Source organism: Hylobates moloch, unplaced genomic scaffold, assembly GCF_009828535.3.
Source record: "Hylobates moloch isolate HMO894 unplaced genomic scaffold, HMol_V3 SCAFFOLD_2, whole genome shotgun sequence".
Lineage (NCBI taxonomy): Eukaryota > Metazoa > Chordata > Mammalia > Primates > Hylobatidae > Hylobates > Hylobates moloch.
The window spans coordinates 136,711,689-136,739,355 of record NW_026652277.1 but is presented as its reverse complement, the minus strand read 5'-3'; the positions used below and the strand labels follow the sequence as shown (position 1 = coordinate 136,739,355).

At 36.1% G+C, this 27,667-nt stretch overlaps 1 protein-coding gene across 10 annotated transcripts in view; it reads left to right on the top strand.

Moving 5' to 3' along the window:
- FAM184A (family with sequence similarity 184 member A) overlaps positions 1-27,667 on the top strand; it is a 122,397-nt gene that overhangs the window by 89,890 nt on the left and 4,840 nt on the right. For 5 of the 10 annotated variants that reach the window (XR_009212480.1, XM_058435532.1, XM_032157831.2 and 2 more), the window contains exons 10-16: positions 8,904-9,116; positions 9,733-9,886; positions 15,948-16,075; positions 16,787-16,971; positions 17,421-17,567; positions 25,012-25,129; positions 27,186-27,290. Coding sequence is in view for 9 of the 10 variants with exons in the window: in XM_058435532.1 (XP_058291515.1) it covers positions 8,904-9,116; positions 9,733-9,886; positions 15,948-16,075; positions 16,787-16,971; positions 17,421-17,567; positions 25,012-25,129; positions 27,186-27,290 (1,050 nt within the window). In the remaining variant the exon portion in view is untranslated. The remainder of the gene's footprint in view (positions 1-8,903; positions 9,117-9,732; positions 9,887-15,947; positions 16,076-16,786; positions 16,972-17,420; positions 17,568-25,011; positions 25,130-27,185; positions 27,291-27,667) is intronic. The other 5 variants (XM_032157885.2, XM_032157842.2, XM_032157893.2 and 2 more) reach the window with 3 other exon arrangements.

Genomic DNA, 27,667 nt, shown 5'->3' with positions numbered 1-27,667 from the left:
CACGGTGGTGGGCGCCTGTAGTCCCAGCTACTTGGGAGGCTGAGGCAGGAGAATGGCGTGAACCCAGGAGGCGGAGCTTGCAGTGAGCCGAGATCGTGCCACTGCACTCTAGCCTGGGTAACAGAGCAAGACTCTGTCTCAAAAAAAAAAAAAAATCATGTCCAGGGTAAAAACCATGTTAAAGCAATTTTTCCATTTAAATTAGCAATATAAATTTAAAATACCATTTTGTATTTTTGGAAGGTAAAAAAATGAGGTGACTGAAAATGAAATTATATTTTCATTTTCCCCTATATTAGGAGGGAGGGGTATGTAGGTTTTTCCAATGGTGTATCAACTTAAAATTTCAATGAACTTCTGAAAAATGAGCCTACGTTGTAAATAATTTTGCCAAATATATCCTAGGAAATAGGATTAAAAAGATATAAGCATGTCTCCCTTTCTCCCAATATAAAATCAGATTATTACTAAATCCTTAATTTCTAGTGATTATCTCATATTTATTTCTGGCTCCCAAATTATATGGTCAGTCAAGTTAGTGTTGCGGTTTTCACCACAGCTCATTTCTGTTAAGAGAAATTCTCCATGAACCTACAGCAAAGTGGGCATAATGCTTTGAATAGTTATCTTGTAGCTTTCTGGGAGGAATTTAGAACAGTAATATCCCCTCTAGGTCCCTCAATAACCATCATCTCTTAAAATGAACTCTGATTTATATGGCCTACCTTTAGTAGTTTGTATAGATAACTCTGCAAGCCCACAAATATATCAGACATTGTTTTAAGGGATTATAGATAATTTAGACTGTGTGTCTTTAATTTCTTTTTGTTTAGTTTGTTTCTTAGAACTGTTTTCAACTTTTCTCTTGAGCACATTATAATTAATGTTCTGTGTTTTACTCTCCCTTCTTATTCCTCTTTCTTTCACTTAGTTGATTTCTGAATGTTTCCCTTTATTCCTGTGATCTTTTCTTCATAGCGGCACTCTCTGGGTGAAGCTTTGCATAAATCTATCAACAATGTAAGTGAGCGGCACTTACAATTTGTACACAAGGGCATGTTGCACTTTTCATTTTGCATAAACAACATCACTGCTTTAAAGCTTCAACTTGTATAAAAAATACTGTTTGACATTCAGTAAGATATATTTTGTGTATGGGTAATAAAAGCTTCTAACTTTCAGTCATTCATTTGTGTATGCATACATCTACCACATGTATTAATAAACATATATTTATTATAAAGCCAATTGAGATTTTATATCTCAGGCATAAATTTCATTTTTATGTTTACTTTGAAAGATATAGTAATATTTTTGAAAAACTATTAACTAGTTGATTCATAAAAATAGAAATAAATGTAAAATTTTTTCGGTTGTTAAACTAGTTTATTTTTTGAAAAACTAGCATTAGTGACTTCCTTTTTTAAAAGTACTGGATTGTTATGAAGGTTTATGGGATTTAGAACATATTTTATACATTGTAATGTTATAATTATCAACAGATGAAAAGCAAAATAGAGTAAATCTCTTTCCTAAGAATTGACAAAATAATCACTCTTATGTACACTCAAGTATGCAGAAATTCATCTTCAAAATAATATTCCATTTAACACTCATTTAAAAAAATTTTTCTTTATATATCACAAGAAAAAGTGAGATTTATTTTCACACTAAACCCATACTCAACTTGTCCCTTAAAATTAGATGACAGAGAATTGAACATTGTTGAATATTTTTCTTGATGTCCTAAGGCAGAAGTCAGCAGACTTTTCTGTAAAGGACCAGATAGTAAATACTTTTGGCTTTGTGGGCCAGACAGTTTCTGTGACAGAAACTGTATGCCATTGTAGTGTGAAAATACTTATAGACAGTATGTAAACGAATGGGTATGACTGTATTCCAGTAACAATTTACAAAAACAGACTGTAGTTTACTAGTGCCAGCCCTAGAGAAATCAAAGCTTTGAGCCTAGAGATGTCCTGTGAAATTCTGATACTTCTGGAATGAAACTATTTCCTCATACCTGCTAAGTTTTTCCTACTATGCAAGAAAATAAAAATTTTACCTAGTTTTCATATTCAGTCTTTTTTCTATGTAAAAAATAATTAAAATATGCAAATACATTTAGCAGCATTTTCTTTCATCTCTTAAACAACAAACATCTCAGTGTTGCTGAAATAGGCTATATTTAGAAATTGTTTTTAGCAGTTACATAGAACATAGTACAAATTTTGGCATGATCGCTATACCAATACAGACATTTTGACATATGTGCTAATTGGGATAGAAATAAGAACCCAAACAGGATATGATTATTTTAAAAATTAATTGAATTATACTTTAGAATATTTGTGACAGCACAGTCACATTTTCTTTAACAGTTGTACTTTTTATTCATTAAACAAAAACCACCTTATTGAAATTGCCTATTAATAACTGGAATGAAAGTGCCTTGATTGATCTCCTACACAAAAAGTAAAAGGGGCTGGTAACACAGTGAAATCTCTTTTATAACATTATAGTCATTGAGGATCACCTTTTTACTCTGTCATCATCCACAACAAAACATGACTTTGTCAGAGTGCTGTGCTCTGCAGGGTGAGCACCTGCCCACTCCCTCTGTACATGGTATGTACCCCAGCTTTCCATACAAGGTTCAGTGCTTAGCACATTCAAAAACAAGTGACTGTTATTGATACATCTGTCCTTTATAGATATTTTCTAGTTAGTTTTAGTTAATAATAAGAGGATGATTGAGGACATGTTCCACAAGTATCTTAAGGACATTAGAAGCATTGTGGTGGTTTTTAATAATAAATTCAGTTTATACATCTTAGAAAATACAAAAAAAAAAGAACAATTCAGAATTTTTTCAAAATGACCACAATTTGAGCTTAAATATACTTTTCTTTTCTTTTCTTTCTTTTTTTGGAGACGGAGTCTCGCTCTGTCGCCCAGGCTGGAGTGCAGTGGTGCAATCTCGGCTCACTGCAAGCTCCGCCTCCCGGGTTCACACCATTCTCCTGCCTCAGCCTCCCGAGTAGCTGGGACTACAGGCGCCCGCCGCCACACCCGGCTAATTTTTTGTATATTTAGTAGAGACAGGGTTTCACCGTGTTAGCCAGGATGGTCTCAATCTCCTGACCTCGTGATCCGCCCACTGCGGCCTCCCAAAGTGCTGGGATTGCAGACGTGAACCACTGCGCCAGGCCAAATTTACTTTTCTTAACTAGCCTCCTCAGTAATAGCACATTAGTGATTAAAGAAGAAAAATAAATCATATAATTAAAATATTTGAGCACCTTTAAACATTTTACATGACCATTTTCATTAAATCATTGGCATAATAGTAAGTTATTCCTACTGTCCTCTGCTTAGCCGCAGTTAGCAGTTTTTTTCCTGAGATCTGCTCAGACTGATAGGCTAGCAGTTTTTAATGTTGTATATATTTGAAAGGATTGGAGTTAATATTAATACTTTAGAATTAGATTACTTTCTTGTCCCAGTCGTAATTCATCTGTAGGTGCTACGAGAGGGGCTTACCTTCCAGAGATTTCCATTTAATCCCTGAACAAACCCAGGTGTTCAGCCAACTGGGAAGAAAGGAAAGAGGGAGAACAGCTGTTGTAGAAGTGAGGGACAGTGCTAGCCCTAGGAGGTCTATGTGGTTATTAAAAGGAATGGGTCATATCTAAATATCGTGAGTACCTTATAAATGCCACTTTGAAGGGAAGGCAAAACTACAAAAACACAAACTGGCTGGCCCCTCTACTGGAAAAATTATTAAACATCATTAAGTCCCTTGGCATACTCATCTTGGAAGAAGCTATATAAAGTTGAGTGTGTGAAAACCACCTCATCCACATCTGCAAGTCAGGATACTCTCATGGTTTCACATTTGAAGTGGTGTTTATTTCTCTATGTGGTACATGTAGGATGTCTGTCCCCATCAGCTGCTCCAGGGGTCTCTGTTTCAGCTGCTATGGACGTTAAGCACTGATCTTTTGAGGTGTGCCCTGGAGCCTCTGTAACTTTTGTATATAAGGCATAGCCAGCATTTTATCAGATATATTCTCTGCATTTGGTAAAATCATCTAGCCATTTACACATGATCTAGGTAAGAAAGCAAAAGAAAACAAAACAGTGAATTATATCAAGAGAGACCTAAACCATTACAGTCTGCAGTAATGCATACCAAAATATTAACACCAGTTACCCTCAGGGATTGAGTGAGGAAAGGGAATGAAGGACTTTTTCCCTTTTATTTATATGTTCCTATATTTTTAAAATTTTCATAACGAACCATTTTTTACTTTGATAAATAGGAATAAACATATCTTAGGCAGCCTGGGCCCAACTCCAGACCTACTAAATCAGAATCTCAAGGGATCAGGGCATAGGCGACTGTCTTTATGAAAATCTGCAGAGATGATTCTGATACACAGCCAGGTTTGAGAATCACAGATTACGTTTAGTATCTCAAGACATGCTTTATTTTGAGGACACATCATTTGTATACTTTCTGTATTCTTTCACTTTGGTAACAAGACTCTAATGGTTTTTGAAGAAAAAAAACACCAATATTGCATCAAAAACCAAAGGTTGTAGGTAAGATGTACATAATTAATGACATGTCTCATATTGACATTCTGTCATACCCAGTACCTCAGATTTGATGTTTCACTTTTTGTTTTGAGAGAGTTTTTCCACAAACACCATAATAGAGGTACAGAATCTTTGTGAAACTGGTCTGTAAAAAGCAGGCCGGGCACAGCGGCTCATGCCTGTAATCCCAGCACTTTTAGAGGCTGAGGCAGGAGGATCACTTCAGCCCAGGAGTTCAAGACCAGCCTGGGCAGCAGAGTGATACCTCATCTCTACAAATAATTTAAAATTAGTTGGTACATGTCTGCGGTCCCAGCTACTTAGGAGGCTGAGGTGGGAGAATCACTTGACCCCAGGTGGTTGAGGCTGCAGTGAGACATATATCTATCTGTCTGTCTGTCTATCTATCTATCTATCTATCTATCTATCTATCTATCTATCTATCTAGATGTAGAGATATATATATATATATCCAGATTTTTTTTTTTTTTTTAAACGGAGTTTTGTTCTTGTCACCCAGGTTGGAGTGTAGTGGTGCGATCTCGGCTCACTGCAACCTCTGCCTCCCAGATTCAGGTGATTCTCCTGCCTCAGCCTCCTGAGTAGCTGGGATTACAGGCGCCCACCACCACTCCCGGCTAATTTTTTGTATTTTTAGTAGAGACAGGGTTTCATCATGTTGGCCAGGCCGGTCTCAAACACCTGACCTCTGGTGATCCACCCGTCTTGACCTCCTAAAATGCAGGGATTACAGGCATGAGCATCCGCGCCCAGCCCATATATTTTTAATTTTTTCTTTTTGAAATTTTTATAAAACTTTAATATTCCATTTTCAAAAAGACTGTAAAACTTTATTTTCAAAAAGACAGTCATTTTTTAAATGGTAGAGACAGAAGGTGGCAATTACTATCAGTGCAGTTTGACCTTTAAAATTGTCTCTAAAATGTCTGTCACCTACCAACCAGTAGAATATATTATATATTTCATATCTAAATTGCTATGCTAAGAATTTAAAAACTAAAGATTAAATTATTTTCTGAAATAAAATTTGTTTTGGTTCATTTAAACAAAATAAGAAATAGAATTTTTTATAAATTTTAACAAGTGTATAGAAACTAATACCGTGCACTACATAATTTGAATATAATATATAGTTTGAAGCAACTACTTGTTCTCATTCTTTATTCAACACATGCCTTTCTAGATATTCAATAATTCTGTAATAAAAATACTTATCAAAATTGCCTAAACCTTTTAAAGCAGAGGTTTTTTTCTTGAGTTAAAGTTTTACATTAATATGTATTTCTATTGATTATATTAAACTCAGCTGTTTAAATTATAGCTATAAAAATTAGTTCACTTTACATTGCTTTGCTCATTTTCTTTTAAAGTGCCATGTACTTTTCATGCTGAATAAAGGCTATTTATTGCAATTTTGCTAACTTGTTTTTAAAAAGAGCAAAATAAATTTTGATGTTGCATTGCATGATTAAGGCTTTCTGCATATAATTCACATTACTGTCTTGAGCATGAATTCAAAGATTTTCGATGGCCTTAATATTATTTTGATGTGCTTTCAAAGTTAAGAATACAGAATATCTAAGTATATTTGAACACTAAATTGCGTGATCATATCTTTCTGCACATAGTTTATATTATTTTCTTGAGTGTAGATAGAAAGATTAATCACATATCCTGAGATGGAAAGTACTATTTTGGAGTTCTTTCAAGGTAAAGTATATTACAATGTAAAATATTTAAGTGTATTTTATTTTAGCTGGAGAAATTTAAAACTGTAGATTTTAAATATGTAACTATTATACACTGTGGTACTTCCAGTCATTCACTTTAAATATTGCATTTCTTCATAAGTTTCATCTGTTAATAGTTCAAATGTGAGTCACATTAACATATGAGAGGTCTGTCGATTCAGCAGACTTTTGAAGTAGGTATTGCAGAAAATAAGAAACACCACTGTAAGCTGATTGGTTTCCTACTAATTGAGGTACACACTAAATTTGAGGATAGGATCCAGGGCCACTGCTAGCCTATATGGCACCTTTGTGCAAAGCAGAAAAACATGTCCATTCTTTTTGGATGGACACAGATCTGTACCAGGGCAGACAGCTTGGTGAGCAGAATGCTGGGTAGATTTTAATCCCCATTTGGTCAGGTGCCAAGTAATAATAGCTTTGAGAATATTGTCATTCTGCATGTGACACACCCTTACCAACTTTCCCATATACATTTCAACAAGTTATCCTCAGAAACAAAAAAGGCAGTCCCATGGGTCCCCATGCTTAGGCTGGGACTAGGATTGAACTTCCAAGGAGAGGGGGTAGGTGCTTTCTCTATTTCAAGAACCAACTTGTTGGGAAGAGAATGGCTCTACCAGTTGCAAATCAGTGTTCACAAATGTCTGTTTTTGTTCTTGTTACCCTTTTATGGTTTATTTTTTCTTTCTAGCTTGTCTTCAATATTTATTTTATCCTGATTTGCATTGCATAAAATGGTGAGAAGTCATGTGGTATAATTTATCATATTCCACAAGTATGGCCTTAGCTGTGGCTGTGAGATTCTTATGCACATATCACATTTTCACATTTGCAGGATTTATTTCAGTCTGTAAGTCGTGGGTGCTGCTGCCATTTAGAGGTATAAGGAGTTGTGATATCTGGTATCAGAGGGTTGCAGTTTCACTTTGGCTTCAAAACTTTAAAATAATCTCTGAAACCTTAGGTTTTTGTAGAAATTAATAAGCAGAATTCATAAAGTTTCAACAGGTGGAGTCACTTATTTGGAAATACATTAAAACAGATTAAACCTAGATTGTTTATATGATTTCTCACCAGTGCTTGACTGTTTCCATAAAGCCATATACTAATCTTTATAACTCTGATTGATAACTTTGTCCAGAACCCTTCTGGAAGGCTAATCATCACCCTAAGCTCACTACAGTCTGTGACCGTTCCTGCTGCTTTTTAAAGGGATATGGTGGCTTGCTTTGGACCTTTCCTTTTTCCAATTAATGATTCTTTCCTCCATTCTTCTTTTGCATGTCTAGTGATTCCCCACCCTTTCTCTTTCTTTCCCAGGTACCTTTCTTTGTGAGGCATGTGAGGCAACTTATGTCTGCCTCCCATCAATTTAAAGAGAGTATTTTCCCATTTACAAAAACTCACTTTAAAGTTTCCTCTTTTCATTGGCTTTTTTGGCCGCAGAAACTGTTTTACCAGTATATCAAAGCATAGAGTGTTTTAAGTTGCTTATGGAACACATTTTACAACTCTGTATCTGGTTCTCCTAAGTTCCTCTTAGATTTAGACTTCTTTTAGAATACCGTTATGTAGTTTCAAGTTACAATATCCTGTGTATGAGAATAGAAATAGGTCAATTAAATGGTTTTATCAAATGCATATATGACCATATATAATACATACATATACCCGTTTTATGTTTTTATTCTTACCAAAATACTTAATTCTAAGTATATTAAGACATCTAGAAGTGATACAGACATGTTGAGGCTGATGTCTGTTTTCAAAAGGAGTGACAAATCAGTTTTCCATAGTGAAAGAAAAGCACCTGACATTATTATAATGGCTGAATAAAAGATTGTGGGACATTTGAGACATTTTAAAAACTTAAAGGTTTGCAATAACTTTGAGTTAAATAAAAAATAAAAGTTTACATAATGATTCTAAATTATGAACTGATGTATCTTTTAAAGAGTAGGTTTTTAATTCTCAAATAATCTTAGCGAATATTTGTTGAATGCTTAGTACATGCCAGAGTCTGTTCAAAGTGAGCTATATGTAGTAACATAGCCTGGTGAGGTGTTGATACTAACAAGTGACAGAGCTAGGATTTTAACTCAGAGCACACAGTCCTATTTCACTTTACTACTTTACAAATAAGTGGTTTAACATACTCTTTCCTCAAAGTGACTATAACCTAATGAATATGTTAGTTGTCTTGTGTTTTTATTTCATATTATGAATTTTTATTGAAACTTAAGATAGATATTCATTGTATTCTAAATGTGGGCTGCGGTGTTCTTTAGACAGTCTATAAACAACATAACTAAACTATTTTCAGAATAATTACAGAAAGTAGAATTTTAAATGGTGATATTAAATGGTTATTTTTATGATATATTTTAGAACATTTTAAATGGAAACATTAAGGCAGTTATTTTACTATCGTTAATATCTTTGAAATGCTTTTCCCCCTTTGACGGGTAGTTTGTGAACTATGCCTTGTATTTATTCTTCATTGTGTACCTTTCTGGGGCATAGATTTCCTTGCTGAAACAGAATCTGGAGATACAGCTTTCCCAGTCTCAGACTTCTTTGCAACAACTGCAAGCCCAGTTTACGCAAGAACGACAGCGGCTTACGCAAGAGCTTGAAGAATTAGAGGAGCAACATCAGCAAAGACACAAATCATTAAAAGAAGCACATGTCCTTGCATTTCAAACTATGGAAGAGGAAAAGGAAAAGGAGCAAAGAGTAAGTTTTATGTGACATACGTTCAAATGTAATCCAACAGCCTAATAATAATTAGTCTTCAAATTAAAAAATTTTTTTTTTCTATTTTTTGAGACAGGGTCTCACTCTGTCACCCAGGCTGAGGTGCAGCAGCACAATCATGGCTCACTGCAGTCTCGACTACCTAGACTCGTCATTTTCCCACCTCAGCCTCCTGAGTAGCTGGGACTATAGGCGCACACCACCATGCCTGGCTAATTTTTAATTTTGTTTTTTGTAGAAACAGGGTCTCACTATGTTGCCCAGGCTGGTCTTGAATTCTGGGGCTCAAGCAATCCTTCCACCTTGTCCTCCCAAATTGCTGGGATTACAAGGGTGAGCCACTGTGCCCAGCCCATTCAATATATGGACAAAATACATTGAATCAAACTGGTTTCACGATGATTTCTTTATTCTACTGAAATGACCCTAATTATTTTTTCTAATGTTGATTATCTTGTGATTAGTTTTCTTGAAAATGAACCTAAAACATTTTGTATTTCTTAAATAATAACTGAGTTTTAGTAACTGTTTTCTATTTTGTTTGCATTTTCCTTCCTATAGTCTAGCATAATAATTTGAATTTGTCTTGTTCTAGGCTCTTGAAAATCATTTACAACAGAAGCATTCTGCAGAGCTTCAATCACTAAAAGATGCACACAGAGAGTCAATGGAGGGCTTCCGGATAGAAATGGAACAGGAACTTCAGACTCTTCGGTTTGAATTAGAAGATGAAGGAAAAGCTATGCTTGGTATTTTGTAAAGATTACAATCTTGTCATATTCATATGTACATTTTTAACATTTTTTAAATTCAACATAAAATCACCAAGTTTTATTTAAAAATTTTGAAACATCAAAATGAATATCTAAGTGTACTGCATATTTTATTTGAAGTTACCAGATGAAGAGGCAGGACACAAACAGTGAAGTGAATTCCCCTCAGCAATCTCTGTACTCCAGCTATGCAAACAACACTGCTGGTACTCTAATCTGTCCTTTTTGGACTAAGTGGACTCAGGACATTGAGGTGTCCCAGACATCAATCACTGCCCAATAGAAAGGGCATGGAGCCACATGTGCTTAGACTGCATGGTCATATGGTTTTTTTTTTTTTTTTTTTTTTTTTTTTTGAGACAGAGTCTCGCTGTCGCCCAGGCTGGAGTGCAGTGGCGCGGTCTCGGCTAACTGCAGGCTTCGCCCCCCCGGGGTTCACGCCATTCTCCTGCCTCAGCCTCCTGAGTAGCTGGGACTACAGGCGCCCGCCACCACGCCCGGCTAATTTTTTGTATTTTTAGTAGAGACGGGGTTTCACTGTGTTAGCCAGGATGGTCTCGATCTCCTGACCTCGTGATCCACCCGCCTCAGCCTCCCAAAGTGCTGGGATTACAGGTGTGAGCCACCGCGCCTGGCCGGTCATATGGTTTTTTATACTTCAAGATTTTGTTTTAATGGGAAAAGTCAGTATTAGGTCTGACTCTTCTGCTGAGGTATATATTTCTTTGAGATTTCTACCTATGAGATGTTCATATCATTACTTTTTATAAGGAGATGAGTTTTGAAGAAAAACTGGATATGTATTTAAAGATTTCTTTTGGGTTTTGTTTTTTATGTCATTCAATAACTTTTTGTTCTTACCATCTCATTTTCCTTCTGTTTGGCTTTATTCCAAATTATGCTAATATTTTTAACATGTTGTCATACTTCAGTGGTACACTCTTTCCAAGTAGGAATTTGGAGCAAAGAAGACTGAAATGTTGGCAATATTTTGGGCCTCAAAGGGAAAGCCATCTGACCCTGTTTCTCGTTGATAATGTTGCTGGGAGTCCCAGACCAAGTCGTTAAAGCTCTCCTCTTCCTCCTTTAAAACCCACTATGACTGCTAGCATGAAAATCAGATTAAATTTAGACATTTGTCAAAGATTTGTGAAAAACCTGTTCAGGTGCTAGAGATTGCTGAGCAAGGAGAATTAAAAAATAAACTACTGCCCTGTCTTTGCACAGGAATTGGAGTCAAATGTAGAGGTAGAAATGTGGCCAAAAGGGAATACACATTCCACAGCTTTGTGAGGGCAGGCAAAAACAGTCCCAGTGTTGGAACTATTGTTGTTTAGTCCACTGAAATATGCTCCACTAAACATGGTTTAAATATGTCTTTGTTGGCCGGGTACGGTGGCTCACACCTGTAATCCCAGTACTTTGGGAGGCTGAGGCAGGTGGATTACCTGAGGTTGGGATTTTGAGATCATCCTGACCAACATGGTGAAACTGCGTCTCTACTAAAAATACAGAATTAGCCAGGTGTGGTGGCACATGCCTGTAATCCTAGCTACTTGGGAGGCTGAGGCAGGAGAATCGCTTGAACCTGGGAGGCCGAGGTTGCAGTGAGCCAAGATCGCACCACTGCATTCCAGCCTGGGCAACGAGAGCAAAACTCAGTCTCAAAAAATAAATAAATAAATAAATAAAATATGTCTTTGTTGACAAGAAGAGTTTTGGGTCTTTAAAAAAACTTTTATTTTGAAATAATAGTAGATTCACATGCAGTTTTAAGAAATACTACAAAGAGATCTCTTTAACCAGTTCCTCCAATGGTAACATCTTGCAGAACTCTGGTACAGTATTACAACCAGTATAATGACAAAGATTCTGTCAAGATTCAGAACATTTCCATTACCATGAAGATGACTCATGTTGTTCATTTGTTGCCACACCTATATTCCCAGTCCTCCCCTCCTATAACACCTGGCAACCATTACCCTGTTCATTTCTATAATTTTGTCAGGTTAGGAATGCTCTAATTCTATAAATGAAATCATACAATATTTAACCTTTTTGGGGAGAAGGGATAGGGTCTCACTCTGTTGCCCAGGTTAAGAATGCAGTGGTGTGATATCAGCTCACTGAAACCTCCGCCTCCCGTGTTTAAGCAATCCTCCTGCCTCAGCCTCCTAAGTAGCTGGGACTATAAGTGTGTGCTGCCACACCCAGCTAATTTTTGTATTTTTTGTAGGCAGGGTTTCACCATTGTTGCCCAAGCTGGTCTCAAACTCCAGGCCTCAAGTGATCTACGGGTTTCGGCCTCCCAGAGTGCTGGGATTACAGGTGTGAACCACCACACCCAACAATATTTAACATGTAGAGGTTGGCCTTATTTCACTCAGCATAATTATCTGAAGTCATCCAGGTTATTGTGTGTATCAACAGTTTGTTTCTTTTTGTTGCCAAGTAGTATTCAATAGTTTTGATCCACCGTAGTTTGTTGTCCTTTGCCCGTTAAAGATCACCTGAGCTTTTAGTTCTTACCTGTTACAAATAAAGCTGCTATAAACATTCATGTACAAATTTCATAGAAACATAAGTTTCATTTCTCTGGGATAAGTGCCCAGGAGTGCGGTTGCTGGGTCATATGGCAGCTGCATATGTAGTTTTGTAACAAACTGCCAAACATTTTCTAGAGTGACTGTACCATTTTCCATCCCTACTAGCATCATATAAATTTTGCTCACATCCTCACCAACATTTGATGTTGTCATTATATTTCATCCTTTCTGATAGGAATGTGTGATAACTCATTCTGGTTTTAATTTGCATTTCCCTAATGGCTCATGATATTGAACATTTTTCATGTGCTCATTTGCCATTTGTATATCTTCTTTTCTAATTGGATGGTTTATATTTTACTGTTGCATTTTAAGAGTTGTTTGTATATTGTAGATACCAGTCCTTTGTTGAGATCCTTCAATTCTACATTTTATCCCCATCATTTCATTGAAACTACTCTCCCTGAGATCACCACTGAGCTTTGAACTTCCAAATCCAAAGTATTCCCACTTACTAGCTTTCATCTTATTTGCCCTATCTTCAACATTTGAGCCCTTTGACCAAAACCTTCTTGAGTATTTTTTCCTTGGTTTTCATAATAATATACTATACTTACTATATTCCTACTTTTCTGACGTCTACTCCTTCATCTCATATACTGTCCTGTTTCCACATGCATCCATCAAATATTAGTATTTCCCAGGATTCAGCTCTGTCTTGGTTTGTTTTCTGTTGCTATAGCAGAATGCCACAGACTGGCTAATTTATAAAGGAAAGAGGTTTACTTGGCTCATGATTCTGGAGGCTGAGAAGTCTAAGATCAGGTGGCTGGCCACATCTGGTGAGGGCCCTGTGCTGCTTCCTAGCTTCGTGGAAAAGTGGAAGCAGAAAGAGGGCCTGAGCACTAGAAAAAAAAGAGGGTAGAGCTCCTATGCTTGCTAACTATTCCTGCAAGAAAGCCATTAATCCCTCCTAATGACCTAATCACCTCCTAAAGGCCCCACCTCCCAACAGTGCCACAATAACAATCAAATTTCAACATGTGTTTCAGAAGGGAGAAACCATATTAAACCACAGTAAGCCCCCAGCCTTCTGGTCTCTTTTTGGTCTTCAGCCTTTTCTTGGTTTATTGCATCCACATCCATGGTCACAACCACCATCTATGTGCTGGTGATTCCACATAATCATTTCTAGACCACACCTCTCTTCTTGTACCTTAGGTTTCTATTTCCTACGCATTGTTAGATATTGTAACTTATACTAAACATTTAAAAATATGAACTCACTGTCTCCCATAGTCCAAAATGTGTCTATATTCCTGTACCTCCTACTCTAATTAATGGTATCACTGTTTACACACTTGCCAAAACCAGGAAAATGAGAGTCACAATCGACTTTTTTTCTTTTTTCTTTTTTTTTTTTTTTTTTTTTTTTTTTGAGACAGAGTCTCACTCTGTGCAGGAATACAGTGATGCCATCTCAGCTCACTGCAACCACTGCCTCCCAGGTTCAAGCAGTTCTCCTGCCTCAGTCTCCCAACTAGCTGGGATTACAGGAGCCTGCCACCACGCCTGGATAATTTTTGTATTTTTAGTAGAGCCGGGGTTTCAGCATGTTGATTAGGCTGCTCTTGAACTCCTGACCTCAGGTGATCCACCCGCCTCATCCTCCCAAAGTGCTAGGATTACAGGTGTGAGCCACCACACCCGGCTGACTTTTTTTCTTTCACTGCCACGTTCTATCTGTTACTCCCTCCTCTTAAACATTTCTTCTATTTGTTTCCTCTTCTTTGGTCCTCTGCCATACTTAGGTTTTGGTTGTATCATTTCTCACCGGGATTATTGCCATAACCTTGCAGATCTCCTTTCCTGCAGTACACTCTCTAGACTCCAGTCAGGATAAACTTTGTAATGCTCACCGTATGATAACCCACTTCAAATCCTTCATTGATTCCTCATGTCCTACCTTAGTGCGTGTCAAGGTTTCCCACTGAAAAAGGCCTTAACACCAGGGGAAACAACTTATGCTTTACATGGCAGTCTCAAGAGGAGCCTGAATTGGCTAGCTACAAGCACAGCTTGTCTTTGAAGTCTCATGTTTTCACTTTAAAATTGATAAATGTGTATTTTACTCACTTAAATCTCTGTTTATATAATTAATGGATTTTCTAAAAATCTTCAAGTAAAATTCATGTTTCAGAAGATGATCAAGTTTCTTCACACATACCACAACACATATCCCAGTTTGAGAACTATGAGCCTTAGGTTAAAATAAAAAGCATTTTGTACTAAAACTTTCTCCCACTAGGTTCCATTTTCTTTACAGTGTGACCATGTGCACTGTGGCCTCCTGCATACCAACCCTCCTATAGTTTGCCAGACAGACCAGGTTCTTTCTGCTTTTACATATGGTATCCCTTCTTCCTGAATGCTTTTTCCTTCTCTACTTGGAGAACTCCTACTTGGTCTTTCAGACAGTTACTGTGACAATTCCCTTCCCCAGTTTCCTTGTCCTAGAAAATTTGGGTTCTTGCACTACTGTGCTTTTATCATACCTAATAGTCACCTCTGATATCCTACTTAGTTTTCTGGCCTAATGTCTTCCCTTCAACCCTATGCAGTTATAGAGATACTGTCATATTTCATTCCCCCTTAGAATAGTGCCTGACATTCAATAAATGTTTATGGACTGTATGAAATAATTCCAAATTCAAATGAAGGTGATGACCTTCAGATCACTAAGAACATTGACCAGCCAGGCTCCTTTAGGGATATTTTTGAAGAATTCTTATTTGGGTGAGAAGTTGCCTCCTAAATATTTGTTATGGTACCATTAAACTCTAAAATTTTATTCTTTTTTTTTTTTTTTTGAGATGGAGTCTCACTCTGTTGCCCAGGCTGGAGTGCAATGGCGTGATCTTGGCTCACTGCAAACTCCGCCTCCCAGGTTCACGCAATTCTGCTGTCTCAGTCTTCTGAGTAGCTGAGATTACAGGAACCTACCACCATGCCCTGCTAATTTTTTGTATTTTTAGTAGAGATGGGGTTTCACCAGGTTGATCAGGCTGGTCTCGAACTCCTGACCTCAGGTGATCCACCCACCTCGGCCTCCCAAAGTGCTGGGATTATAGGCATGAGCCCCCGTGCCTGACCAAATTTCATTATTCTAATAGTGAAAGAGATGAATTAAAAATACTTCATCTCCATTAGCACTTTACCTGCATACTGAAAGCATGTATAAAAATACCTTGATCCACTTAAACATTTGAAGTATTTTATATCCTCATCAAAGCTACATTAACTTTAAATTCATGATAGTATATTGTGGTCTATAATATTTAAATTTGTGATAGTTTATAATCTATTAATTTAATGGACAAACACAAGTGTTCTAATTTTTTAAATAATATTTTTTACTTCTATAATTTTTATCTAAAGTATTGATAATATTTTTTAAATGTGCCAAACGTGTTTTTGCCTTGCAATTCTAGCTTCCTTGCGCTCAGAACTCAACCATCAACACGCAGCTGCAATTGATTTGTTACGGCATAATCATCATCAAGAATTGGCAGCTGCTAAAATGGAATTAGAGAGAAGCATAGACATCAGCAGAAGACAGGTAAGTAAGGGTATTCTGTACTCTGATGATTTCTTAAATTTGAATAGATTGAATGTTCATAATTTTCTGAAAATTATTTTGTAATAACTTATTTCCACTAGTTATCACATTCTATTTATATTGAAGAGCTTTATTTGATTTAGTTATTTATTTATTTGAGACAGGGTCTCGCTTTGTCACTGAGGCTGGAGTGGAGTGGCACGATCACAGAAGGGAGCTTAACTGTCAGATAACTGCTAGAGCAGCACTAAACTAAGTCTGCTTTGTAAGCCATGTGATGTGTGTGTTTTAGGAGGGCCTCCTTAGATGCGCTTTCTCTTTAGATTATAGGCAGTGGTGCCACAATTATTCTTCAAAATCATGTAAAACTTACTGAGAATGTAAGAGCACTGTGTTGTAATCTCAACGCAGCCACTGATTATAAATCTTTGGGTATTGGTTTCCTCATCTGTAAAATGAGGGAGATGTCCTTTGACCTTTGGGTTCTTTGTAACCTGACATTATTGAAGCTATATCCATATACACGCTTATATGTGTGGAAAGAGAAGAGGCCTTGAGGTTTTCTCGTTTCAGCAGTTTGCTTTTGAAGAAGCAATGTCAGAATGATTACATTTGACATTCCAGTGTGTCATTTTCTTTCCCGCAGATAAACACAGAAATCAAATATGTAGAAAACTTCTAAAAATTACGTTTTCTTTTTTTTTTTTACAGAGTAAGGAGCACATGTGTAGAATTACAGATCTACAAGAGGAATTAAGACACAGAGAGCATCACATCTCTGAATTGGATAAGGAGGTTCAGCACCTTCATGAGAATATAAGTGCCCTAACCAAAGAACTGGAATTTAAGGGGAAAGAAATTCTCAGAATACGAAGTGAATCTAACCAACAGATAAGGTATGCCATTAAGTAAAACAGAAAGAATATGCAGTGTCATCTGAAAAACTGTTGTGCTGATATTTAGTAATCTATGCCTATTTTTGTGACTAGACTGCCTCTCTAGTAAAATATTGAAGACCACTTTTTACTTTATTTGATGACTATATTATAATCTAGAACACAGATGAAATGTTTATATCTTGAATGATGTACATGTATTCATTCACGTTGGAAATTGTATATAATTAACTGAATTCTTTTTAAAATGTTATTTGAAAAAGCATTAAAGGAGACAACTTTGACAAAGCCAGAAGCTTATAGCAGAAAGTAAGTAGCTTAATTTAGGCTGTTTACATTAATTTTCTATATATTATACCAAAAACCATTTCAAATCTGGTAGAATAATAGAAAGTTTTGAAAGCTTGACTTCAGAATAACATTTTCTTAACTAAAAATAAATCAAACAGGTTGCATGAACAAGATTTAAACAAGAGACTTGAAAAAGAGTTGGATGTCATGACAGCATACCACCTCAGAGAGAAAAATATCATGCGGGCAGATTTTAATAAGACTAACGAGCTACTCAAGGAAATAAATGCAGCTTTACAAGTGTCGTAAGTCATATTATATAAGAAAATTCATATGTGGATAATAAATTTAGGAGCACTATGTTTAACCTCAGATTAGCTGTTATTTTGACTCTAATAGAAAGGATACTTTAAAAAGAAAATTTTAGTGCTGTGTTACAGATGGTAATTGCAGTGCTATATGTTCTTTAATTAGGATGAGGCAGTTGAATGATGATGTTTTATCAACTAAGACTGCAACAGTTCTGCTAGAACAATAATCTAAAGAATGTCCCTTAGGATCATGAACTATCATGCCATGGTGAAAACTGAAAATATGGCTATTATATAATGTTAAGTAAAAAGAATATATAGTGAACAATAGGAATACTATGATCCTATATACACACTAATAATGTATATTTTACCAAAATATCAAAATATCTTAACAAATACCAAATTTTAATAGTAATGGTTCCCTCAAGAGAATGGATTAGGAGGTACTGGAGATGAGAAAGAGCAATTCTTTCTTTTTATTTTGTATACTCCACTTACATATTGTTTAAATTCCTACAGGAAGCATCTAATTGTGTTATGATTTTAAAAATCAATAAAGGGGAAAACATTACAAATAAAGTTACTGCTCATACATAGTAACTACAGTATTGTTAAAACCAAAGTTTCTAATTCTTAATGTTCTTTGAAAACATTTAATAACCCTTCCTTTCCCAGATGCTTGTAAACTGTTGTAGCTAATGCAGTTTGTACTCAGTCCATCTCTGTGGCCTAAACTCTGGTCCAACATAAGTTATTTCAGAATTAATCTACTCTAAGCTGCTGCTAGTAGTTTATTCACCTCTAGTCTCTCCTCTTCCAATCAAATATATGTATCCACATACTTCAGTAAAGTCACAATTAGTGACTAATCCCATTATCCTTCATGTCAAAGTCAAATGTAAACTTATAGCTCCAATGTGCCTTATTCTACATCATCCAGCAGCAACCCTTATTTCTTATTCCGTCTACTGTCTTTTTATCAGCCTAGTGGACCTTCTTGGTTTCCTGTGTTGTCCTCTACAGTCTAGAATAACCTCCTGTATTGTTGCCGTTTTAAGTGTTGTCCTCAAATCTAAAAATTATCTTATTTGATTTATGTGACCAATTCAATCTCTCGGTAAAGATTGTTACATACATAGGCAACACCACAACACACACAGACACACACATGCACACACACGTATTCACTTAAGCCACAGCAGAAAACAGGTCCCCAGTTGTTATTTACTTGAGTATGCTGTGAGATGACGTGCTCTTTTTGATGGACATATTGAGAATCTTTACATTAGTTAAGCACTCAATGAATGTTTCATGAATGAATTTTATGATTCTTTCCCCATCATATTTACCACTTTTTGAAGTTGCCTTTGAAATGGTGAGGAAACTTGTGTTACTTCCCTGGTCACTCCGAGTTTGGTGTTTGCTGTTATTAGAGGTGATGTTTAAATCCTTCTGGGCCAAGTGTGAGCTCAGGTATCTGCCTTGTATAACAGCTCATAACCTCATGCTTTTGCAGAAATGATTTACAATAGACCTCAATTCCTTGGCTATCCTTTTTCCTGGCCCTACTGGTATTCCTCAGACAGAGACTGAAATCTTGGCATCCCCCACTTCATTCTCTGAAAAAACATGGTCACAGAAAGAATAACGTCAGTCTGTCTGTGTATCCCGTCTCCTTAGGAATGTTAATTTACAAAGAGTAAAGGTTGTGTCCTTGTTTTTCCTTTATTCTGTTGCATATGGTTTTGCACATTACGAATCTTCAGTATGTAGCAAATAACTTAGTTTTTGATTTTATGATCATTTTTAATAATCAAAGAATTAGTATTTACTTTTAAGTAAACTACCTGCTTTTCTAGACCCTCCTTTCGTTTTAATGCTTCCACTTGGGTCCATGCTAACCAATCATGTTTCTTTTTTCACCAGAAACCTACTGCCAGCAGGTAATTACCCCCTAGCTTTAGGTGTTTACTCCTTTAGTTAAAAACAAACACACACCAAATTTATATTTGACCAGCACTGTCCAATAGATTGTCTGTGATAATGAAAATGTTTTGTATCTGCTTTGTCCGGGTTAGTAGCTTCTAGCTAAAAATGGCTATTGAATGCTTGAACGGTGGTTAGCATAACTGAGGAGCTGAATTTTTAAATTTCATTTAATTTTAATTAGTTTAAATGTAAATAGCCATATGCAGACTAATGGCTACAATGTTGGAAAACATAGTTTTAGACAATTGATTGTTTCTGTTCCATATCCTTAAATGCAGCCTGCTTGGATCCGCTGAATGGTTTGGATTTAGACAGGTAGTGAGCAGGAAGAGTTGGTTCCAACATATGGAGCTGTGGGAAACAGTATCTGAACTGTTCCCAAGGACTAGGGGATTCTATTGAAGTTCCTAATCAGCTGCACCCTGGCTTTAAAACTTTGAAATCAGAAGAGCCCTGTGGATTCCTGGAAGGCGGTGGTGGTGGGGGCTGAAGGGACATGGTGCAGCCTGACAGTCCACAGCCTGCCACTGAGGAAGCTTGGGGGCAGATGCAGCTTCTTGCTTCTGCTCCTGCCCCAAATCCTGTTGAACTCCCTTCCTGGAGAGAGAAGGGTGGGGCAACACATGTAAAGGATGGGAAATACCCTCCAAGTCTGTAAGTATTGTAGAAATGGTGATGAGTTCTATATTGCTTATGGAATGATGATTTTTAGAAATCCTCTTTGGTGCTGGAAGTTAAAGTCTTAGATTTTCAGAGAGTTCTATAGAAATTTTATTTTTCAGTGATATAGTAGTAAAAACTTTATATCTAATAAAAATTTCCTGATTCTGGTTTCTTTTAGAAACAAATGAGAGAATGGGCTGTTTGTTTTTTTTATGTAAATGATTTACTCTATAAGTAAAGTTGAAGCTAAATGAAAACATTCTCTACAACTTGAGGTCATGGCCGATTTTTATATGCAAAAAGATGGTTCTGAGATTATTGATTGTTTAGGTTTATTTCACAAAAGATGATTTCTTCTTGAGAGAAATGTTGAGTTTCTGTACTTAGATTTTAAATAGGTCAGTAATCCCCAATTGAAAAGAAGCACTCCGCCATACCTGAATTACTTACTTTTTTTAAGTTTTGAGTCCTTTCATCTATAATACTCAAATAACTTTTGTTGTTGTTGTCATTTGATTCTTAATTTACCATTCAGGTATTGTTGTAAGCTTTGTGAGGTACGGAAGTAGTCTTGTCACAACAGAGTCTGTGCGTAATTTATGGGAAAAGAAAGGTTCAGCGTTAAAGTGCTTCGATTGCTATATTTCCTTTATTTAAGAGTTTAGAAAATGATGATATAATAGAATTTTTTCATCTTTATAAAATCAAAGTTATAGGATATATGTGTGCATAATATACTATTGTTTGGTTATGAAACAATAGTATACTATTTTTGGTTCTAAAATTCACTGATTTTATTTTTTTATCCTTTTCTTTTTCTTAACAAGACTGTAACTTGCAAACTTTGTGTACAGTTTTTTAGGCATTTGTAATTTAGGCCTGTGTTGTCCATGAATCACAGACATTGACCTGTATATTGTCAGAGCCAAAGAAAGCAGGGCATGCATGCCTGGTGAGAATCCATCAGTGGCCCTAATTAGTAATTTTATATGTTCTACTTCTCTTTTCTCCTTTTTTCCCCCTTTCTCTTCTCTCTTCTGTTACTTTTAGTGGAAATCTGTAAAATTTGAGTAAAAGGCTACACTTGTGTGGTATTCTCAAGGCAGCATTTCCCAGGCTTTAATCATTCATATACATCCTTGGGAATTGGGTCATTTCTGGCTATGTATATTATTTTCTTAATATTTTTAATTGACTTATTTTAACTTATTTAATAGGAAAACTTGATATCACTACAGTAGAACATTTATCACTACTGAAAAATTTTATTCTTTATTCTAAATAGAAGCTAAGCTATAATTATATGAGTAAATTTTGTGAAAATAAAACAATGTTATTAGATTCTAGCTAGCATTTACGCTGAAGACCTGCCTGAGTGTTGTGAAATAGAGTAATGAACATAAGTTATGAAGGCGATTTAAGATATATAGACCCGGCTGGGCACAGTGACTCATGCCTGTAATCCCAGTACTTGTGGGAGGCTGAGGTGGGTGGATCACCTGAGGTCAGGAGTTCGAGACCAGCCTGACTAACATGGTAAAACCCCCGTCTCTACTAAAAATACAAAAATTAGCTGAGTGTGGTGGCAGACACTTGTAATCCCGGCTACTTGGGAGACTGAGGCAGGAGAATCACTTGGACCCGGGAGGTGGAGGTTGCAGGGAACTGAGATTGTGCCATTGCAGCCTGGGCGACAGAGCAAAACTCCATCTCAAAAAAAAAAAAAAAATATATATATATATATATATATATACTCAAACATTTTTTTTTCTTGTGATTAGAAAGATTAAAGAACAAACTTAAAAACAACTGTGTATCCAGGAACAAAACCAAACTCCACATGTTCTCACTCACAAGTGGGAGTTGAACAATGAGAACATATGGGCACAGGGAGGGGAACATCACACACCAGGGCCTGTCAGGGGGTGGGGGGCAGGCGGAGGGATAGCATTAGGAGAAATACCTAATGTAGATGACGGGTTGATGGGTGCAGCAAACCCATGTATACCTATGTAACAAACCTGCATGTTCTGCACATGTATCCCAGAGCTTAAAGCATAATTTAAAAAAAAACAAAAAACAAAACTGTATCACTAGTTGTTCACACCTGGACTAAATTTTAGAAGCAGTGCTGGTTATGAGAGCTGCCTGCGGCAACTGAAGAAAAAAAAATATTGACTAGTCTTGGCTTGAAATGGATATCAGAATAGTACCAAGTTTTCTTTCTGTAAAAATTTTGAAAGACTAGTAATTAATGAAATATATTTGCAAGTTAAATCTATATCATATTACTTACTTGTTCTCTCCTTTGATGCTTTCCTGTTTGTGTTTATATGGATTATGTTTTTTCTATTTAATCAATTATATTTTCCTATTTAATATCCAGGTGTTTTTCTTATTAAACATTTTTGATGATGTAAAAATATTGTATTACTCTGTTCTCACGCTGCTAATAAAGTCATGCCCGAGACTGGGTAATTTATAAAGGAAAGAGGTTGAATTGACTCACAGTTCAGCATGGCTGGAGAGGCCTCAGGAAACTTACAGTCATGGCAGAAGGGGAAGTAAACACATCCTTCTTTACATGGTGACAGGAAGGAGAAGGGCCAAGCAAAGGGGGAAAAGATTTTCCCTTATAAAACCATCAGATCTTTTGAGAACTTACTATCATGAGAACAGCATGGGGATAACTGCCCCCATGATTCAATTACCTCCCACCAGGTTTCTCCCATGACACATGGGGGTTGTGGGGACTACAATTCAAGATGAGATTTGGGTGAGACACAGCCAAACTATATCAGATATTTTATAGAGAAGATTAACTGATAATAATTCTGTAGGCAAAGGATGTTTAAGCTAAATAAAAACACTGCAATTTGGATTCAGGGGTAGACCTTTATTATGCAAAAAAAGTGGTTCAGAGATTGTAACTGATTGCTTTAGATTCACTTTACATTAACTTTTCAATTAACAAAAAGATAGAAATAATAGTTTTAAATAAGTCTTTAAGTTTAGTTGTTTAGCTACCATTTATACCAAGTATTCTTGCTCAGCTGCGGAAAGCAGCTCATAAATCCTGTACTTTGCTTTTAATGATAAAAGAAAGTGCTCCAGTGACATCTTGTGGTTTCTCCAACATAAAACCCAAACTGCTATTTCTTTTACTAGATTAGTATTTCTCGACTTTCTTAAAATGTTTGCCCATAAAATACGTAAGAGTTAACTCTGCCATATTGGGATAAAATGCAAGGTCACTTTATGTGAGTTAACAAATCACTTATTTTTCACTTGGTCTCTATTGTCACAAAAGAACAAAAGTAAAGATAGTGGAACTTAACACATTGTACAGCAAGGTTGTTCAACCCACGGCCCACAGGCCATATGCAGCCCAGGACAGCTTTGAATGCGGCCCAACACAAATTCGTAAACGTTCTTAAAGCATGATAAAATTTTTTTTTTGAGATTTTTTTTTTAAGCTCATCAGCTATCGTTAGTGTTAGTATATTTTATGTGTGCCCGAAGACAATTCTTCTTTAAATGTGGCCCAGGGAAACCAAAAGATTGGACACCCCTGTTGTACAACTTACCTCGCACTGATCTGTCGAAGTCCCAGCTGATCCTGAGACAATCACTTCCTCACTTCCTCATCACCTTCATACCTCTCAACACCCTAATTGAGAACTTTAGCCAGGGGACTGGATAGAGAGCCTAATATATTATCTCCAAATCTTTAGCTTGGGCTGAGTTTGTGGAGGGATTTTATGGTACTCAAATACACTGAGATTCGGGTACCTCTGTAGGGTTTTGGGTGGGAATAGGAGTGTATAACTGATTTCTGGAAGATAGATCATCTACAAGTTGCTCAGTATTCATGAGTGAATAATTTTTCCTAAGAATCTTTATTAACCATAATTTTATTGAATAATGTTATTGAAATTTTAAGTTCTATCCTTTATATCCTGAAAACAAGATGTTTTAAATTGTTCTAATTATTTGCATTTTCTAAAATTGAAAGTGCTTTTTCTGAAACTAAGCCAGCAGTTTCCATTTGTATTGTCTTCAGTCTGTCCCATCCTGTATTCTTAGACTCAGCAGAATGTGTCACCTGCTTATAAAAAGTGGCCTATATTTTAACATTCAGGGCATTCAGGCCTATTACCACCTCATATCATTCAGGACAGAATAGGCTTAGAAGGGAACATAATTCTCTTACCTGATGAAACTTTTTTTCAGTTTGTATGTATTGGCTGATAATACAGAATTTTTAAACCTTATTTTCTATAAACCAGGAAAAAATGATGTCATACATGTGTGTCCTTTGTTTTTCTTTCATCTTTATTTCTTGTCCTTTTTATATGTTACCAAGCCTTGTGTTATCACACAATATTGTATTGTAATAAGCACTTGTAATAGTAAGCCTGCCTTTCTAGTATCAAACCTGTATTTGTCAGGTTAGTATCATTCAACATATAATTTCTTCTGCAGAGCTTATCTCCAAATACTCCTCACTTTTTCTCCAAATACTCTGGAATGACTTAAAATGAGTGACTTCTTCAGAAGTAACCTGCAAAGCCTTTCATAGTACCATCTACCCCTTTAAAGCTTTTAATGTAACTACTGCTCTTGAAGCAGTCATGTCATTATGCTTAAAAGTTTTAAGGAAAAAATGAAGTTTTGTTTCAGATTTTTGTGTGTGTTCAACTAGACTAATTTTTTTAACGTAGGTATTACAGAAGAATGTATCTGAGTGATGTCAATGAGCTAAAGTCTTTCTTGTTTTCAGATTAGAAGAAATGGAAGAAAAATATCTAATGAGAGAATCAAAACCAGAAGATATACAGATGATTACAGAATTAAAAGCCATGCTTACAGAAAGAGACCAGATCATAAAGAAACTAATTGTAAGATATTTTGGTTTTAGTCTAACTATGTTAGTAATCAATAGATATTGATTGGGAAAATATGGGACAATCGTTTTAAGTAATGCTAAGTGAAAATAGAAAACACACAACATGTGCATTGTGATTGAAAGTTCATTGAAATGTTTATGAATAAAAATAAATATAAAGTAATTTTTAAAATTTAAATTTGGCATTAGGGTAAGGGAATTGTACGTCTTTCATATTTTTTTAAAAGAAAGTCTTTTTGATACATATTGAATGTTTAATAATATGTCACTGCCAGTATACAATTAATATACCATTGAAGTGTGTATACATATGTGTGTTGCACATGTAGAATTAGGATTGGCTAGCAAAGAAAAGCCAGCACATTCATGCATTAGCCTGTATTGTACACTAACAAGTTGAGCATATTGATTTCCTAAAATGTGTCCTAGCAAACACTAATCCAAAATTTTTACTCTATAGAAAAAAAAGTGTTCCATAATCTAGCCACAGAAAAGTTGCATGCTTTCTCTTGGAAGGTCAGTAACACTGAGGTTCTCTCTTGGAAAGTCAGTAACACTGGATTCTTAATGGCTCTGAAGTTTATCAGCTAAGAAAATACAGATTTAACAATGAATATACTCTTTAACCGTTCATATCTTCAGCTGAAGACTTTGGACTTCAGCATGCAAAAAGAGCATAAGAGCAACATGTATTTCTGAAGTCCTTTTTCCTCAATGCATCTCTATTTGCATTTAAGAGAGGCAGCCTGTTGTCTTAGACTAGAAGTTCCTGCTGAAAGCAACAGGTAGTAGATTGGGGATCACAGGTAGAATCCAGGAGCAGGCTTTGGAGAGATGAGTGTGTGCTGCTTCAATCCACCAACCACCCAATTTTCTACATATCGTGAACATGAGCACAGGCCTTATAGATTGCTCCATCTGATAGCAGCAGACTCATGGAAAATTATATTTCACACATGAAATCAGCAAGCATAGTAAATGTATTGAAACTGTGTTCCATATAAATAGCTATTAATTCCCAGTTCTGAGGAGGTGTTATAATTGTATTTTATCCTCACAGCAAATACAGTAAAGCAACTTTCGAAAGCAACACAGCTCACCAGGGAAGAGCCAGGATTGTAGGCAAGGGTTGTTCCATACTCCTTCCACAACAGCCTGATTCTTTGGACTATGAGGCACATATGCTAAGATTAGTGATTTGAATGACAGTGGTGACTAAGAGAGGCATAAAGAATTCTACTAGATTTCACTAGAATCTAGTTCTGCTAGAGCACAGCCCTGCATTCTCCCACACACTGTTGTATTTACTTATGGCCTTCCCACATTCTGATTACTTAATTAGAACATCTTGTTGGTGAAGCCAAAGGTAAAGGTTTTATCTCTATATGGGCATTCACTTTTTCCCTGTTCTTTGATTACCATTGCTATCATAGATTAATATCTCAGATTAGATGCAATCGAATCTATTTATAGTACTGAAGAATAATGAGGCCGGATATGATGGCTCATGCTTATGATCCCAGCACTTTGGGAGGCTGAAGCCAGAGGATTGCTTGAGGCTAGGAGTTTGAGTCCAACCTGGATGATGTAGTGAGACCCTACCTCTACACACACCCAAAAAAAAAAAAACTTAGCTGGGTATGGTGGCACATGCCTATAAAAAGAAATAGAAATAAAGATTAATGATATAGTGTCATCCTTATCTGTGGAAACAATTCAGTCATGCCCAGAGCCCCATGAATGTAAGTTGTAAACCTGCCCAAACTGCATAGTCAGCCCTGTGAAACAGCTGGGACCAAATAAAACATTTAGGTCCACTCTTGAAGGAAAAGGGTCAAGTGCTTGGGTATAGGGTTTAAAAGGTGTTGAAAACTTATCCCCCAACATTCCTTAAGACAGCAGCAATCAGGTCTAGAAATCTTTAAACAAAGTATCTAAATCTTCATTCAGGTTTTATAGTAAATTTTAAATGAAATGGCGTTATACATTTATGTTTTTTAAATATTCCATAGAAAATATTTAAAAGTGTTTATAATTCTTTTGCATAGGAGGATAATAAGTTTTATCAGCTGGAATTAGTCAATCGAGAAACTAACTTCAACAAAGTGTTTAACTCAAGTCCTACTGTTGGTGTTATTAATCCATTGGCTAAGGTATGTGCCATAAACACTGTAGAATAGGAATGTGGTTTAAAAGTTGGTTAAAAATTTGGTGAAAATATTTGGAGCAGCATAGTTAGATAAAGCTCCCAAAAAATGTTTTCTTCCATTTAATAATCTAGCACTAAAACTTATGAATTATTTATATGTTCATTTTCAGAATGAAACTCTGAATAATACTCATTCCTTTAAATATATTTTACCAATACTATAAAACTTGATTCTACCTTTTTTTCCTATTTCTAAAGAAAACTAACCTTCTGACTCTGCTTAAGACTATTTCTTGTTGTTTTCTTATTGTTCACAATCTTCTGCTTATGGTCCAGAAAGAGACTCCAGCCCTGGATACCCAACAGCTGTTCCTGGTTTAA